Source organism: Pelodiscus sinensis, chromosome 1, assembly GCF_049634645.1.
Source record: "Pelodiscus sinensis isolate JC-2024 chromosome 1, ASM4963464v1, whole genome shotgun sequence".
Classification (NCBI taxonomy): Eukaryota; Metazoa; Chordata; order Testudines; family Trionychidae; genus Pelodiscus; species Pelodiscus sinensis.
Genome location: NC_134711.1, coordinates 299,830,356 through 299,849,560, shown reverse-complemented (window position 1 = coordinate 299,849,560; position 19,205 = coordinate 299,830,356). Strand labels below are relative to the sequence as shown.

At 43.6% G+C, this 19,205-nt stretch overlaps 1 protein-coding gene across 2 annotated transcripts in view; it reads right to left on the bottom strand.

Moving 5' to 3' along the window:
• Positions 1-19,205, bottom strand: part of FLT1 (fms related receptor tyrosine kinase 1) — a 161,897-nt gene that overhangs the window by 28,770 nt on the left and 113,922 nt on the right. For both annotated transcript variants that reach the window (XM_006138918.4, XM_075919213.1), the window contains 3 exons: positions 18,110-18,241; positions 11,989-12,095; positions 6,526-6,661 (listed from right to left, as the gene is read on the bottom strand). In XM_006138918.4, the coding sequence (XP_006138980.2) occupies positions 6,526-6,661; positions 11,989-12,095; positions 18,110-18,241 (375 nt within the window). The remainder of the gene's footprint in view (positions 1-6,525; positions 6,662-11,988; positions 12,096-18,109; positions 18,242-19,205) is intronic.

Genomic DNA, 19,205 nt, shown 5'->3' with positions numbered 1-19,205 from the left:
TGTGTGTGCGTGCTCTAGAGGAGGGGCTGTCACAGAGGGAGCAGTGAGTATGGTAACAACAAAAGCACCGGAACCAGTGGCACAGTGGTCTGGAGTCAGTACCTATGATTTAAGGAGCTGAGCAGGCAGGACAGAAACAGCCCCTCAGCCCCAGGGAGGCAGTCAGGCATAAGCTTCCTCTCGAGGAACCAGTCATTTCAGGGTCACACCTGCTCCAGGCCTGGGTGGGCTCCAGCAGGCCCACCGACATGGGGAGAGCAGCACTTGCTCCAGGCCTGGCGATTCAAAGTGGTCTGGGGCTCCCGGCCATCTCTGCTCCTACTGTGGTCACAGGCAGAGCCCCGGGCCCTTTAAATCCCTTTTGGAGCACCACACCACATACTCTGGGTGGCTCTAAGGGCGGGGGCGGAGGGCCCAGGGCCTCACTCCAGTCAGCGGTGAGGGCTGGCTGCCCCCAGCCTCACCCCTTCTGCTCATGGCACCACCCTTTCTGAGGCATGACGCCAGTCCGCCCTACCCTGCCCCCCCCAACATCTTGCTCTGGGGCCCATGGAAACTGGCAGCTCCCTTGGCTATCAGCAGACTCACCCTGGCACTTTCTGTGCTGTGGCTGGAATGGTGTTGCCAGTCTTGCAACAGTTATTCTATTCAATTAATTAATTAATTAATTAATTTGAAATCTCCCCCCCCCCCCCATGATTGTTAAGCCAATCTCAGGATATTTGGGGACCTGACCCATAATTTTTGACCACTTGGAGGCTGCCAAACCTTTCTTGCACAGCGGGTTCTGGACTCCTCACTTTTCTTTCACTGGGGAAGGGAAGTTCTACTAGATGACAGGATGTCAGCAAACAATAATTTTTTAAAATCATAAGCCCACATGCTTCTGCTTCAGTTTCACTAGGACTTGCAGGCAACCTAATGCTCAGAAAGCTTTATTTTTACTGTGACTTTAGTAAAACAATTGACACAATGGTGAAGGAGCAAGGGTAGAACATAAAGACAACTTTTCATTCATACCAAAGGATAGAATCTGTAACATAAAGAATGTATATTCATCAAATATGTAAATTGAGACAAAGCATTATCTGTGTAAAATCTCTCTATTCCTGGATATTTTGCCCTAACTGGTAGGACAATGCAAAAAATGAACCATTGTTTTGGGCACCACAGTTGCAAAATGACACACTGGCATATTCTTCTGCGGATGTTAGAAGCTCACAAGACTTGAGCAGTGCTTCTGCACACCTCAGGAAATAAGCAGAAAGCAGGGAATTATCCACCTGCCCTCCCAGCCCAGCTCTCCCTGTCCCCTTCAAGACTATTTTACATAAGGAACTTCTAAAACAATTGTTGATAAGATGAAGTGAAGATATAGGTCTATGATGTAAGTGTGTCACCTGCCAAGAACACTGGAGTTTAAAAAACAAAACTAAACAAAACAAACACATAATTCCAAATAACCAAACAGAAAATAAAAAATTGGAATCAAGTTTTTGGCTAGGAATTGGCAAAAAGTGTTTTATAATTTAGTAAAACCTCAGGGTTATAAACATCAGAGTTATGAACTGGCCAGGCAATCACACTGGAACTGAAAGTACACAGTCAGGCAGCAGCAGAGAGAGAGGGGGAAAAGGCAAATATAGCACAGTCCTGTGTTAAATGTAATAAACTACTAAAGAAATAAAAGAAAAGCCGCATTTTTTTTCTACAGTAAAGTTTCAAAGATGTATTAAGTCAATGTCCAGGTGTAAACTTTTGAAAGAACAAATAAAACATTTTGGTCAACGTTCCAAACAACCACCATTTCTGAAATGTTCATAACTTTGTATTGCAAATAATGAACAAATCTGTGAAAACCAATTTACCAATAGACAATTTAGAAATAGAAAGAGTTAGAATCACCCAATAAAAATTGTTCACTGCTAATGGAAAACTGTAATAAAATTGAATTGATAGCTACTTTTTAATGCTAAAATTCTGGTTTGTAGCATGTTAAAATGTAGAGCACAACAGGGATTCTCAGATTTTCTCATTGTGTGAAACACATTATGAGATACAGATTGTGCCTTGGACCAACTCTCCTCCCATTTATGATCGCATATAATCCTTGTGACAACACCTGCAGTTCCCTTAATGGATTTTTAGTAGAAGTTAAAAGATGAAAAGAAGGACTTGGTGCCATGTGAACTACCAGCTCTTTGCAGAACAGAATTCACATTTGAGAATTCTGATGCACAGAATAAAGCAGCTGAATTTTGGTTAAAATTGCCTCAAATTTGCTAAGACTTTCTGAAGCTAATGCAAACTCATTAAAGTCAATGGGAATTTATAGAATAATAGAATCATAGAGCTGGAAGAGATCTTAGAAGGCCATCAAATCCAGCCCCCTGCCCAAGGCAGGACCAATCCCAATTAAATCAACTCAGCCAGGGCGTTGTCAAGCCAAGACTTAAACACCTCTAGGGATGGAGACTCCACTACTTCCCTAGGTAACTTATTCCAGTACTTCACCACCCTCCTAGTGAAATAGTTTGTCCTAATATCCAACCTGGACCTCTCCCACCGCAACTTGAGACCATTGCTCCTTGTTCTGCCATCTGTCACTACTGTGAACAGCCTCTCTCCATCCTCTTTGGAACCTCCCTTCAGGAAGTTGAAGGCTGCTCTCAAATCCCCCTCACTCTTCTCTTCTGCAGACTGCATAGACCCAACTCCCTCAGCCTCTCCTCATGGGTCAGCGTTTCCCAGACTATGGGCTGCGGTACCGGGCCGCAGGAAAAAACTACCAGGCCTCAGTGTGGTGCCGGGTCCCCCAAGTCCTGAGCTGGCCTGGGTGGAATCTGCAGCCGGATGTTTCAGCTCCCGGCAGAGTCCTAGCTAGGGGAAGAGGAGGGGAGAGCCGGCTACTGGAAGCAGCACTGGATGGGGTAAGCGGGGTGGGGCGGGCTGGGGAGATTGGGGGGGGCTGGTGGAATCAGGGCTGCCAGGGGGCACGAGGTCAGGGGTAGGAGCTGGCCGGGGAAGATGTGGGGGGGGAGAAGCGGCCGTTGGAAGGAGGGCTGGACGCAGGCATCGGGGCTGGCCAAGGAAGATTCGGAGGAGAAGCAGGGGAGAACTGGCTGTCCGGGAGGGGTTGGGGAAAGTGGGGCTGGCTAGAGGCACAGTGGGGGGAGCGGAGTGGGGGAGCGAATTGGCCAGCGGGGAGAGGGACTGACCCGGCCATATGTAGATCTTGGGGCGCTGTCCCCCTTCCTCCCCTGCAAAGCACGAGTTAGTCCAGACCAGGGATTCTATTGTTCCCCCCCACACACACACCCTTGAGTACAGTAGTTTCGAACTGTCTGGCGGGTAGACACACTCATGCAGCTTGAGCACGTTTACCAGCTAGGCAGTTCGAAACTACAAACTGATACTGTCATGGCTCCTTCTCCACTCTGGCATGATAAATGCAGAAGTGGGGGCCAGCAAGTGTACCCCAAAGCCTTATTTACCAGGCTTTGGTATAAAACTTCCCCCAAAATCTTAAAAACCTAGATCTTGGGAATAAAACTTCCGCTGCCACCACCCAAATGTTGCTAAATAAACCAGGGGAAAGATCATTTGGGAAATCTCACCCCTAAAATAAAAATCAGGGCACACAATTAACCAATGGCAGGTTAATAAAAAGAAAAGAAAGAACTTTTATTATTACAACAATATTCCTGTTGCAAGCATAATGACTAGATAGGAAGGTAACAAAATATACTCATGGAGAAACTCCATGGGCATAGAACTTAATTACAAAAAAAAGCCAAAACATCTTTTAAACAGTGCCAGATCTCAGATCCCATACCCAATCCTTAAAACAATAAAACCTAACGAAACTACCTAAACTTTACCCTACTTACAGAAAATGAAGAATGGTGTCTTGGAGAGAGAGAGACATGCTTGTCCCTCTTTGTAGCTGCAGAGAACTCACTCAGAGAGACAAAAGGGAGAGAAGAAAAAAAAAACCAAATTCCTTTGTCCCAGTTTGAAAGTCCCACCTACATTCCTACTGGTCACTCCACCTGGCTAGGTGTAGTTAACCCCTTAATCCCCAGGCTGCTGGCTAACCCTCATAATCATGACAGATACATCTAGTAATAATACAACTTACCTAATGAGAAAATACCAGACATCTTATATGTCTGGTATTTTCTCAGTTTGTTTTTTATGTGTTTATATTTTTGGGCTGCAAAAAACAGTATTGAAAAAAAAGGGTTCCAACTAAAGTAAAAAGTTTGGGAAACCCTGGTCTAACCAGCTTTCTATTTGTCTTATAGTCAATTTATCCAATCCATATTCCTTAACTTGCTGGCAAGAATATTGTGGGTGACCATATCAAAAGCTTTGCTAAAGCTGGCATTGGGGATTTTGGGAGGACCAGAAACAACTTATTTGAATATTCATCATTTGATTAATGAATATGCAAATACGCAAATGAACATTACCGGTCCTCCAAAAGTTCATGAATGGATTTACTGGTCCCCGTGTCAAAAGTTTGGGAACCCCTGTCACAGGTCATATGCTCCAGACCCCTAATCATTTTGGTTGACTTCACTGGCTTTGAGCCAGGCAGTTTCTGTTCAGGCCTCAGTTCAGCGAGATACTTAAGAACACATCTAACTTCAAATATGTGAGTTGTCATGTTGTCATGTGTATGTCATTTTGCTGGAGCAGAGCCCTAATGGGAGAGTGCAGGCAGAGGCTAATCCACAAGTCATTCTTGCAATATGCTATTGTCTCTGAGGAAGTGGTTAGGCCCGAGTTTCAAAGCTGCATTCAGTGAACATGCACCATTCATTTGATACATCCCAGACACTCTCTTGCTCTGTATTAGAGGGTTCCTGTTGTAAATTATTGATAAATATGAAAGTTCAGTGTGTTTAAAAGAGGGTGGAAAGGCTCACTCATCTCTGCCAGAGTTAGAGAATAGAGTTCTATGGTGCATAGTAAGAGAGCATAACTAAGGAAATTGTTTTCTTCATAGATTTCTGACTCTTTACTCTGCCCATTCCACTGGTGACAATAGTTACACTGGGCCCATATCACAACTCTAGCTGTTTAGTGTATGTCCTATATTATAATTTATCACCACCACTAGTAAGATCATACGATACAAAATTATATCAATACTAAAGTACAGGGCGGTAACTAAACAGCCATTTGCCTGAATGCACCAGAATTTTACTGTCTAATGTAGGAGCTAGCACTTAATTTCATTTCCATTCCTCTAAAATGGGAGGATGTCCTCTGAGTACAGTGGAGTTAGAATGGATTGGTTTCTGTAACACCTGTAACCCTAGGGAATGAGGAGGAAGTACTCCTACTACAGCATTGTCTGGAAGTTACATCAATAATATGGACTAATGGAGGAGGAACACAAGCCAACTGAGGCTATGTCTACACTATAGAGAGATGTCTGCTCAAGGTTAGTCCATAGGCTCCTAAATAGCAATACCTCTTATACAGTATTTTCATCAGCTGATGAAGAAATATGATAAATAAATGTATGATAGGGCAATCACACAACCCCTTAGCCTGAGTCCTGCAAGCCTGAGTCAGCCAGCAAGGACCAGCCGCAGGTGTCTAATTGCAATGTAGACATACCCTTAGGCTATGTCTACACTGGCGGCTTCTTGCGCAAGAACATCTTGCGCAAGGGTTCTTGTGCTAGAAGTCTTGTTCAAGAAAACGTCCACACTGCCATGTGCGAGCTGTGCTTTTGCACAAGAGCATTCATGGCAGCGTGGACGCTTTCTTGTGCAAGAAAGCTCTGATGGCCATTTTAGCCATAGGGCTTTCTTGTGCAAGAAACCCCTGCCGAGCGTCCCCACTGCCCTCTTGAACAAGAGCTCCTGCGCAAGAGAGCTTATACCTGATAAAAAAGAGCATAGCGCTTGCACAAGAAGCCCTCTCTTACCACGCTGTACTGTGAATTTCCTTGCACAAGAGTGGGCGGGCAGTGTGGACGCTCTGCGGATACTTGCGCAAGAAGCCGTGAATGTAGACATAGCCCTAGGCATTGTTGTAATACTTACATATAACAGCACTACTAATGAAGCTCCCATTAACTTCAGGAGGGGCTACTACATGCTCATCACCTTTGCATTTGGCTACTTATTTAGATGCTTCAGTATGGAGTCAGGAACTTAATTTTAGGCTCCCAGGTTTAAAAATCTTGGCCTGTGTTTTTATGTTCTTTAGTATCTCAGTTCTTAAGAAATACAAAACAGCCCTATCTGCACTACAGCTAAAATGACTGAAACTACTGCACAGCTGGAGTGTAATCATATGAAAAGCCAGCCAAGTAACAGCAATTTTAAATCTTCATAATAATTCATCTGAAGATCAAAAAACAGTTCACCAACAATCAAGCGTAGATTTGCCCTCTGCAATATGTGGTTAGCTGAGTGTTTGAAGTCTCTAATTACAAACACATCTCATTTGATAAACACAAAGGCACAGTGCTGGATGTTAACATTGTAACAAGCATATTACCTAGTTTTAGCCTTTCCCTTGCAAATTCCCACTTGCTGGCATCAAATGGAAGATGTTGACATTGTTCATCTAAAGGGACTTCATCAGGATCCATTATGATTGACAGATAATTCGTCTTCATTTCAGAAGAATGAGGCTAGGAAATCAAGAACATTTCAAAGTCACCACCAGATGGAAAACAATAATGGGCAGCATCTTCTGGTTTTGGTCAAGGCTTGCCGGTTGATTAGATCTGAGAGATGCGCATAAGCACTTCCCACCATAAGGATGCATGTTTCACACTTCAATATACAATCGGCTAAAAACATTTTAATTAATGATGTTGCAGTTTCATTTTTATACCAGCCCTTCCTCCACCTTTTCTCATACATGACACTGTCAATTAGTCCAATTAAATCATATACGTTCTTATGCAAATAATTGCCTTGGGATATAGACTCTGTACATTACAGAAGTAAGAGGTATTTAAAGAAACTGACTAATCACCATTGCTGAAAGTAATTTTTCCTGAATGATTGTGCAAAACAAAAGCAAAATCAACTCCCTCCCCTTTCCAAGAACACCACCCACCAGTACCCTCTGTCACCCCTACCTCCCACTGATATATGCAACAGATGGAGTTCAACTATCCGTGTTTGGTTCTTTTATGAATTCAACCACAACAAAAAAAGGTCAGATGTGGTTTGAGTTGTGCATAATTCAAACCCAGTCTGCAATACACTGAACTGTACATTGTGAATATACAGTTTAAAATGCTCAGAAATTCTGGGTTGCCATTTCTGACAGCTCTATTGGAATTATTGGGCTACTACAGGTTTAATAAAAACCCAGATTCACAGATTATTTCAGGTGTTAAAGAGATTTTGGCCCTGAAAATCATCCTCCACAAGACAAATTCCTGCTTTCCCATGAGAAATGTAAAGCAAAGGAAAAATCTCAGCCTGTATAAAGTTTGATTTCGTGGCTCTGGGCTGGAAGATGTGCAAGCATCATGGAAATGAGCATCAGGGTGCTTTCCTGCAAGCCATGCCAAAACAGCAATACACTATTATTCCCTACACCTTCCACCCATGTCCAACTCCTACTCAAACTGCTCTACAGCATTCAGCTCTCCTCCTCCATTGCCAGGAATTGTCCTCCTTCCTGCAAACATTTTCACTATGTTGCTTGAAAAGGAAAATGCACATACTGTAAGTAAGAAGACCCTAGGGAGAAAGCATGCCGAAAATTATGGGAAACTTCCTGACTTGTTTCAACTGCCTTGTGCTGCCCAAAGCACACAGCAAGCTTTCCTAAAAGGACAGCCTAAGATCAGTCCAAAGTAGGAGACTCCTTGAATGGACAATATTTGCTTCTATATCACCTGTCTACAGAGGGCACATGCTTGGGCAGGGATGGGGAAGGAACAGTGCACATGGTGCACCAGCTGATCCTCTGCTGATCAAGAAGTATCATTACACTTCTCCAGTAAGCATAACTTAGAACATCTCTTAAGCTATCACACTGGGATCCATGTTAGCGACAATGGCCCAGGAACAAGGGAACAGCTACATGGCATAGAGCTGCTTATTCTCCCCTTGGCTGCACTGAATACCAAATCCTTGGTACTGTTAGAGATTCAGCCCTACATTTGTAGCAAAAGTGGATGCAAAAGTGAGACACAGAGCGAAATACACGCTGGGGTGGGTGCACACACACATGACTTTAAGAAGTTGTTCTATTTCTCTAACAGAAAGAAATAATTTTTTATATGGTTGCTGCTGTAGCAACAACCTTTCTGCCCGAGCCCTCAATATGAAGTTTTCGCTTAGAGCTAATTTTTAACTTCCAACTATTAATCTTTAGGACTAACAGAAACTTAGAGAGATCCTTAAATAAAGAATACCAAATAGAAACAATAGGATAAGAAGAGACCCTTTACTATGTTACCTAGAAGTTGCCCTCCCTTGTTTTGCGTATGAGTGTTCCATCTGGATCACAAACCCAAACCTTCCTGCAACTCCTTTTCTCCTGGCTTAATTGCTCTTGGAGTTAAGGATTTTCCTAGAACTTAACCATTTCCCAACTGTTTAGTGTCATTACTAATTATTCTGTCCTTAATGACAAGTGGGAATAATTGGCCTTAGCCCCTTTATAAGGTTGCTTTACCTATTTGTAAGTTATATTTCATTTCTATCCTCACTCTCCTTTTCCCTAGACTTAAATGTGCCTGAGTCTCTTCCTTTCACTGTGTGGGCATGAGCACATGTGCACATATGTAGTGCAAGGGTGGAAAGAAAAGGAGAATACACACTGAAATACAGTGACTGAAACAATGTTATGTTTTAAAGTCTGGCCCTGCATTCTCACAAAATCTGTGGCAGTTTTCAGTGCACAGAACAAGATGCAGCTCTGGGTCTTAAACTGGTGCAGGGCAGGGCAGCTGCACTGCCATAGTGCTTAAGGGAAGATGCTACTATGCCAACGGGAGAGTTTTTTCCATCACTGTATTTATTGCACCTCCCTGAGAGGTGGTAGCTTTGTTGGTGGGAGAAGCCCTCCTGCAGACGTAGTGCTGCTCATATCAAAGGTTAGTTGGTATATAACTAGAACACTCAGGTACGTGGATTTTTCACACCCCTGTGGCTACGTCTAAACTGCACCCCTCTGTCAGCAGAGAGATGTAAATTAGACGTGTTGAAAGTGAAAATGAAGCCGGGATTTAAATATCCCACCCTTCATTTGCTTTTCGGAAAAAAAACCCCTCCTAGTACAAGATCTTTTGAAACAAAGAATTTCTGTCAAAAATGCCCCATCTAAACTGCCGGGGGGGTTTTGAAAAGCCCCATTTCAAAAAAAGTGTCGGCCGCCATTATGCAAATGAAGGGTGGGATATTTAAATCCCGGCTTCATTTGCACTTTAGATACGTCTAATTTACATCCCTCTGCTGACAGAGGGGTATAGTTTAGACACACTCCTGAGAAAAGTAGTTGCATCAATAAAAGTCTTAAGTGTAGACCTGGCCTAAGATCACTTTTTGTTAAGGCATGGGCTAAAGAGCACTCCTGGGGCCTTCTGTGCCAAAGCGTTAAGAATCCTACACACGCACAAATAAAAATTCTACACACCATATTTTGAAATTCTGTAAAAGGTATTTGTTAAAATAACACTGCATAATCACACCAGTTTCAATTATTTGTAATGTATTTCAAAATGCCTGTCAGCAAGTATATCTGTAACAACACACACTCACACAGGAGTAGAGAGTTAAAGAAACCCCTTTGACAACCATTTTTCCTGTTTCTCTGCCCCTTTCCCTGCCCAGAGGCTAGCTAGGGATCAGACACCCACAACCCCTCCCTGCCAGAGCCAACCATGGGTTCCCCCACATGCAGGTACCTGCACCCTCTCTCTGCCCGAGCTTAGGCATAGGGCCCCCTTTTTCCCAGATATCCCCTTGACCCCCTCCCCCGAACTCATCTGTGGTCCCCTGAGCCCGGACAAACCCCATTCCTCCTCCAGAATCCAGAGATCTAGAGGAAGAAACATCTTGATGCTTGCTCCCAGGCTTGCATGGAGTTTCCTGCACACTCCCATATTCTTCCCTCAGGCTGTGCTTGGGTCTGCAGCTGCCAGGAGGAGCCCTCTAGCTCCCTCCCCTTCCCTCAGCAGTATCTTCTATGTGCGAGATGGGCTCTGCAAGGTCCAGCAGCCGCCCCTAGTGCAGGGGTGGGCAAGAGAGCCTCCGCAGGCTGGGTCCGGCCCACCACACGGGTTGATCCAGCCCACGGCTGTCCTGCCACTCTCCTGCCCCAGGACAATTGAGACCAGGGGACAGAGGAGTGCGCGCCTCCCACCAGGGCTCATGGCACTTAGAGTGAATCGCACACCCCTTGCAGAGAAGAGCCAGGGGGTGAGAGACTTGCACACTCCCACACCTCCAGGCCCTGATTGGCCTGGAGGGCAGGAGAGTGCACAAAGTCTCCTCCTGCCCTGCGAGGGGCATGCGGCGCTTAGAGTGAACTGCCAGCTGTTCAGAATAGCTGGCGGGTCTCTCTAGGCACTGGGGCGGGGCAAAGATTTCATGTGTTTCCCCCTGCTCCGGCCAGTTAGGGTCTGTAGGCAGAGGAGCATGGAAGTCTTGGCCTTACCCCCTCCGCCAGAGGCCCCACCCTCGGCAGGGTGGCCCGGGGCCACTTCAAAAGTTTATGAAACGTCCCCCCTTCTAAAATTATTCACCGCCTGCTCTAAGCTGATGGGAAGGAACTCTTCCCTCCACTTAATATCTCCTGTCTCTGCGAGAGGTGGTAGCTATTTCCTGCTGACTTAGCATTGTCTACGTCAGTGCTTAGGTCAATATAACTTACTTTGCTCCAGGGTGTGGATTATTCATAGCCCTGAGTGCCATAAGTTATACCAAAGTAACCCGTAGTGCAGACAAGGCCTTAGTGTGGACAGTTACATTGGTATAAAAAAGCTTTATGATAGTGTAACTACACCTTTGGCAGGAGGAGAATGGGTTACACAATTAAAAGGAAGCTTCAGGAGGTAGCCATGTTAGTCTGTACAGGATAAAGTTAAAAAACAACAAATGGTCTGGTAGCATTTTATAGACTAACAAAACATGTAGATGGTATCATGAGCTTTTGTGGGCACTGCCTACTTCTTCAGATGAAAAAACTTTGGGCATCTGAAGAAGTGGGCTATGCCCACTAAAGCTCATGAGACCATCTACTTGTTTTGTTAGTTTTTAAAGTGCTACCAGACCATTTGTTGTTTTTTAACTAGTAAAAGGCACTTTTTACCTTGGCATTACTACATGCTCTGTAGAGTCTGTCTGTACTGGCACAGCTATTTCAGTAAAAAAATACACACCCCTAAGTGACGTAGTTGTGCCAGTGCAAAGACCAGGCCTTACCAGACCCAGTTTTTCCAGTTACCCTGAAAAATCAACATCCACAAGCAATTAAGCTCAAGCCCTAAAAAAGTCCACACCAGCACTTTTGCCGGCAAAACTCTTGTCAGCGTGGACAGTGTTATGCCAGTAGGAGACAGTCTTCAGCCGACATAATTACCACTGCTCATTAGGAGTCATTTAATTATGCCAGCAGGAGAGATCTCTTCTGCCGGTACAGAGTGGCATAGAATGCAGCTGTCAGCTCAGTAGTGTAGACATAGCCTAACCAACTAAAATCAATGAGAATTGTGGATGTAAACATCTTTGAGGCACTGAGCCTTAGCGGCTGATTCATTCCTGCTTTACAGGGTTTTGTAGGACTTTTCAGTCCAAAGTGGTTAGCATTTTGCACCCTCTTTGCACCTGGTGTAGAGGATGCACAAGGAAGCAAGGAAAAAGTGAATTTACATAATGTTCATGAATCTCATTTGAAACGGGAACATTTTCTAACCAGATCAAATGCCAGTGAGAAAAGTGGAGCGGGGGGGAGGAGGAGGAAGCTTAGTAATTATTCATCTTTTCTTACCCTTTTCAGCTTGCGTATAAAGAGGGTTAATAGGAGCCAGAAGAGCGTAGCAGCCACACAGGTACATGTCAGAGTTATTAGCTCCAGGTTTGATTTCTCTGATGTTCCTGGGAAAATGAAAAAAACAAACATGTTATAAATCTACACGCGGAACAGCAGCATTTGCTTTCCCTTGGCATTTAAAAGGTACCTGAAGAACATATGAAATAACAAGGGATGTTAATGGCTGTCAGACATTGTTCTGTTCACTTGTGCGGGCCACTTGAGAGATTTAAATGCTGCCTAACTGGTTGTCTGTGCACCCATCGCTAGGTTGTCTGTCACTACTGGTGGTGCACATTCACACATGCCTCAGTCCACATTAAAATTTATTCTGCACATGGATGGAAAAAAAATCCACACATGGATGAAAAAGATTAGACGTAACATTGCCAGTGGGTGTCCACTTGCAGTATAAATTGCCCTAAGGGTATGACCCTGCCAGCCATCACAGGGCATAGAGGGGGTGCTGAGTGGGAAAGCACATGGTGGATGTGATCCTGAACTTCTGATGTCGGTGGTGCAGGATCAGATGTGCAGGACTCACTGCATAGGATCAGATGTACAGGGGATGAGCAGGGCCCACAGGTGGCCTATGCCAGCTGACTCAGGTTTGCCAGGCCCAGGCTGTGGGATTGTGTCATTGCTGTGTAGACATCTAGGCCTGAGCTGGAGCCCAGGCTCTAGGACTCTGGGTGTGGAAAGGCTCAGGCTCCAGCCTGAGCCTGGGAGTCGACACGGTGATGAAACAGCCCTGCAGCCTGAGTCAGCTGACATGGGCCAGCTGCAGGCTTTTATTTGCAGTGCAGACACACTCGTAATGAGCCTGCAGAGAGTTGATCTAAATCAGTGCAGAAATTACAAATGAGAAAAATGGGAGTAGGAAGGAAATATTAAAAATACGAAATCTGTAATATAATCAATCTCACGGATTGGGCTTAAAATATGCAGAATAAAATTTCATTTCCCACAGCTCCTTCAGGTCTCCTCATATGTCTCCAAAGCAGAATGTTTTGCAAACCTTGTGCTCCTGGCTATTGGTAGCAAATGCAAAACTCCCCATGCTTCATCCCTTATTGTGATACTCTCACAATCCAGACTCAAGTGAACAGCTTTCAGACAGAGAGAGCAGGGACAAGACCCAGGAGTTCAGATCATGATTTCACAGTGTTTTGTTGGCCACACGTATTGCAGTTTCAAAGTTTGGCACCATTCCTGACAATTGAAAGAGGAAGGAGTGATGGCTCGCTGGTGGGCTGATGGAGTTTTCAAGGGGTATGTGGTGCCTCATTTTAAGCAACTCTGCAGAGCTTTGTTCAGTGTTTGAATTGTTTTTTGCAATGGTGACAAGTCTGCTAGGCAGGAATTGTGAAGGTGACAATCAGCTTCCTGCTCATGTCCAGTATTTAAAAGACTCTTCAGGCTTCTCCCCCAGAGGAGCTATGACTGTAAATTCTAGCAAGATAAAAAATATGACAACTCCAAATTTAAATTCAAGGCATTTATTTTTTCAAAACCTTGGGATGTTATTAATTTTGCTCAGGTGTAAGTACGTAAAACCCTCCTCAATTTCAAATAAAATACAAATGATGTTTTCTTTTCAGTGAGTTTTAGAGGGATAGCCACGTTAGTCTGTAACTTTAAGTAGTCTTGTGACTCCTTAGGGTGCATCTAGACAGCATCCTTCTGTTGGAATAAGCTAAGCAATTTGCACTACGTAAATTACATAGCTTATTCCGAGTCTAAATCAAAAGAGCTTATTCTAAAATTTGGCACTGTCTACACAGTGCCAAATTGCAAAATAAGACACTATTCCGACAAATCCCTTAACCCTCGTGGAACGAGGGTTACAGGAATGCCAGAATAGCAGGTGCTTTTAAAGACGCAGTGTTGCTATTTCAGGATACTTCTGGTACCACGAAAGTGCAATGCAGGCTAGACGTACCCACAGGCTGTGTCTGCACAGGGCCACTTATTCCGGAAAATCAGCCGCTTTTCCGGAATAAGCTGCAAGCTGTCTACACTGGCCCTTGAATTTCCGGAAAAGCAACGATGCTCTACTGTACAAAATCAGCCGCTATTCCGGAAAAACTATTCTGCTCCCACTCGGGCATAAGTCCTTATTCTGGAACACTGTTCCGGAAAAGGGCCAGTGTAGACAGCCCAGTAGTCTTTTCCAGAAAAAAGCCCCGATCGCGAAAATGGCGATCGGGGCTCTTTTCCGGAAAAGCGCGTCTACATTGGCCACGGACGCTTTTCTGGAAAAAGGGCTTTTCCGGAAAAGCAGCCTGCCAATGTAGACGCTCCTTTTCTGGAAAAACTGAAAACGGAATAGTATTCCGTTTTAAGCATTTCCGGAAATTCATGCCAGTGTAGACACAGCCTTAGAGACTAACAAAAATACATAATATCATGAGCTTTCGGGGATAAGAGCCACTTCATCAGATGAGCTGGAGTGGAAATAACAGAATCCAAGATATATATACAAGTACCTGTCAATTGTGGGACCTGTGTTAATTAAGCTAATTAAGCAGGCTGGATGTGTCCCATTCATAGCTTTTGAGGTGAAAATGTGGATGTTAAAGGCAGGGGAAAATGGCTTTGCAGTGCGTTAACCAGTTAATGTCTTTATTCAAGCTCACAATAACAGTATCAAATTTGTGAATGAATTCCAGTTCTGCAGTCTTTCTCTGTAATTGGCTAGTGCAATTCCTTTGTGGAAGAATGGCTACTTTTAAATCCATGACTGAGTGCCCAGGGAGGTTAAAATATTCCCCTACAGGTTTATTTGTGTTACCATTTGTGATGTCTGATTTGCATCCATTTATCCTTTGTCACAGAGACTGTCTGGTTTCACCAATATACAAGACAGAGGAACATTGCTGGCCTGTTATTCTCTAAGATGCCACAGGACTACTCATTTTTCCTTTTTAATGTTACTATGACAAATGTGCTTTGAGCTGCAGGCTAATACAGCTAGATTGGTCTGTAATACAGTACAGGACCTTCTCCAGAATGTGTATTTACATATCCGTATTCTTGTGTATCCTGTGAACATGACTCAGTGCCTGTGCAGATTACAAGGAATAGCTTCTGACATTTATTCAGCAACAGCTGGAGGGGAAAGCATGTCTGTCACCAATCCTTAACACTGGAACATGCCACCCCCAACTGAAGCGCAGCCAATTCCATGTGGAATGCAACAGCTTTTTCACCGTGACACTCTGGCAACTGTTAAAGAGTGGAGTGAAGAAGGATAGTGCACCCATTTGAAACTGCAAGGATGATTTAGCTCAGTAGAATATCATTATCCAAACAGGGATTGAGCTCAGTTACCAAATTTAGCAACCCTACTCTTATGAAGAAGTCACCATCTCTGCAGTGACCACAAGTAGTTAAGACTTCAGTTTCATTTCTCATCCTATTTTATCTCTTGTCTGCAGGACCGCACATCCACAAGTGCAGTAGGACAAACGCCACACTGTCACTGGTTCAGCACTGGCCCAGAAAATGGAAACACCAGTACTCTTTCTAGCAGCTCCTAAGGCTTTCTCATCCAGGTATTGATCTGTTTGGATAGTTTGAGATAACACCCCACTTCAGCATGGAAGCAGACAAATGACCATCCCCACACTTACCGACTTTATTTCATAGTCATACAAACAAAATGTTAGTGACTAAATTTCTAACCACAGGCTAGTTTCACTTCCCATTAAAGTTAGGAGAAACACTCTCATTGACTTCAGTGAGTGTTGGATTTGGCTCCTACTGCACAAGCTATTGTAATGTGTTTGTCAATATAAAATCTGCAAGTAGCAAACTATTTTCACTAATAAAGTCTAGCACAGTTAATAGCTTCTCTGTGATATAAAACTGTCCAGGGGAAGCTTTAAACCAAGGTATATTATTGTTTATTTATTAGGATGGGAGCTTGAATTGAACTGGTTATAAATTGTAAAACTAGCTCCTTCCTTTACACCTATACACCTTTTTACATTATCCTACTCAGTCATATTAGCTACTTAATTGAGACATGCCCTCTGCAGGGCATAATACCTGCAGAACCAAACTTCAGTGAGAGGGCTTTATTAAACGGCTCTCCAATTGGTGGTTGGCTCCGTGTGACAAGTGGCAGACCCCTAAATGTAAGCAGCAATAAGTCACTTGTGCTCTTTCCTGAGCAAACATCCACAAAAAACTCTCTGCAGGATCTTTTTCTCCATGTGCAGGTGCCTCACTATGATTTGCTATTTCCATTCAATTATTTCCTACTGCCCATTCAGCCCTTAAGATGAAGGTGAATTGATGGCTTCTGGTGACATTTTATGGCTACACCTCTTCCACTGACTATCCTACATATGTAGCTTCCAAACTAAACAAGGAAGGTGAATATTTAACAAACTTTGTCAGATTCCAAAGTCCATTCTTCCCTTTCTGATACAAAAATAACACATTGTATTATCTATAAGTATAAGAACTTTTTTTCAAAGGAAATAAAAAGAGCAGACAGTTTCCTTCCTGGTTATTTTGCAAACCATTTGTCCCATCTGTTAAACATAGCCCTGGACAGGAGGCATTTGCCCACTTTCATATGCTCTTCTGTACTTGGCGAGCTACTGTATATAGATTGAAAATGACCGTATTTTCTGTAACAAGGGCAGAAATTATCCACTGAGCATGTCTGAGAATGCAGGAACAACTAGGGATGAGCCCAGATCTCTATTCCCCAGAACCAAAGCTGAGTGAGTGGCTGCAATTCCATGTCCTTCGGAAGAGGGACAGTTGATCAAGTTCTGCCAAGAGCTGAAGGGCAGGGATCCTTCTTCATCTCACCTTGCTGAGACCATAGAGATTTCATAAGGGTGGGAGGGACAGGGTGGAGATGCATTCACCCTAAGCCTGGTTTTGAGGGCCTGATTAAATGATCTGTTTCTCTCTTTCCTTCTCTAGACCTTAGTGCTGGGGAATCTTTAGGCCACTGGCCCCTGTCTTCTACTCTGCTAAAGCTTTTGGTCAGAACCATCCAAAAGCTCTCTCTCTTATCCATGAAGGACATTTATTCAGACAGGAATCCACTAGCTTCCCCTTCTCCCCTGGATAAGGCAACAAGGAAACACTGCTTCCCCTGAAACTAGCTCACGAAATGTGATCAGTAAATAACAAAATGCAATTACAGTCAATAATCCGTACAAGGTAACATTACATTATCTAGACAAATTAGCTAATCTGCAGGGTGTATTTAACTGCAAGCACTCAAAAAACAGAGTTTTTTTAGAATAGCCATACACATCTAAAATTACTCCCCAAAACATAGCTGGCAAAAAAGTCCTTCGTCTATTTTATGTAGCCCTGCCTATATATACACATTCATATTGACTTTTTACAGTGATGAATTTACCAATGTGCCGAGAAAGGCAAAGAACTTGAAACTAGAACATGCCAATACTGATTTCCTTATCACATCATGCACCATTAGCCTGTGGAACTCATTGCCACAAGGCACCATTGAGGCCAAGAGAATTGTAAAAAAAGACTGTACGATCACATGAATAGCATGAGTTACCTGAGGAAGAATAACAACCCCCTACCTCCTATACTAAATACCTCCAAAAGATGTATTTGTCTTTACTAGAAAGCCTTCATAGCTGGACTTATCAGTCCATTTTATATTACAACTCAGAAAATGAAAATATCAAAAAGTCTCATTCCAGTTTATAGTTTTCTGAAATAATTTAAAAAAATGAATGTGCAGAGCTTTTTATGCTAAATTTACATTTATCTGCTACAGTGACCCTCTATTTCTTTGTTTGCAGCAATTATTTTTAGGTCAGTATAAACACAGTGAGCATTTCCCATTGGCTTCCTTTCCAATCTGGTGCATTTCTCTTGCAAAGACTTCCTTCAAACTGCTGTATTCAGAAATCACACATGATCCACAAGCCACTTACCTTCCTAGTCAGAGCAAGAAATCCACTTATAAGTGGCTTAGAGAAAATAACAGGGAGAAAGAGGAAAAGTAAATCAAATAGAGAACAAGAACTTAGAGCAGTTTTTCTCGTTTCCATCTAATGCAATGCTTTACCTTGTACAGTGACATACGCTGCACTTTCCACAGATCCTTTTAGGTTGGTGGCTATACACTGGTAAAATCCTTCATCCTCTACTTTGACTCTTTCGATAAGCAGCATTTTGCTTCCTGGCCCTAAAATTATTCCTGTGGGGTAAACGATTTTTAAATGAGTGGGATCTGTAGTATAATAACAGACAACTAATTATGTAAGACAATATTCTTTTGATTGTTAGGGATTAGCCATACATTACAGAATACACTAGGAAGTGGATGGATCCTTAATTTTTGTGTGTTTGTTTCAGAGTTACAAGGTGTTGAAAGGTTTCGAGGCTCTGGAGGAAACTGGTGTTTACACATTACTCATGTTAGTGAGAAGGCTCCTCCTATTGGACTAGTCCTGAAAGTGCTTTATTTCTTGGTTTAATGCTTAGTACTGGGTTTAGACTTCGATCTAGGCAAACACTTTACCATGCTTAACTTTAAACACATGATTAGTAGTACCACTGAAGTACCATGTGCTCAGTACTAAGTATTTGCAGGCAGGGCCAGATTAAGGGAGGGAGGGGGCTAGCCAGGGCGCCAACATATGGGGGGCGCCTGATGGCAGCTGTAAGGGGTGCTGCGTGGTGCCCCTTAGAGCTGCCATCAGGCACCACGCGCCTGGGGCGGGAGGCTGTGTGACACCCATTAGAGCTGCAATCAGGCACCATGCGCCTGATTGCAGCTGTAAGCTGTGCAGTGCGCCGGGGGGACGAGGCTGCACATGCGCCATGTGCCCGGGGGCGGAGCTGTGCATGCCCAGGGCGCAGGAATGGCCCTGTTTGCAGGACTGGGTCCTACATCTGATTTGGTGTCTGTCTTGTTACTGCAACAGCATTTGGGGTCTGGTGATTATTACTGGTACATGGTCTTTGATTTTTTTTCCAGTTGCTTATGTTTGTTACATTAGCAACTAGAAAAATGGTCAGAGCCAGAAGCTTGAACTCAAACTTCCTTGGGTTTTTCTAAAGGAGATTGAGGATTGGATTCCAATTCGTGTAGTCAAACCTACCAGAATGATTTTGATTACAGATTCAACGTAAAACGAATAGAGCCTCATTATCTAGTT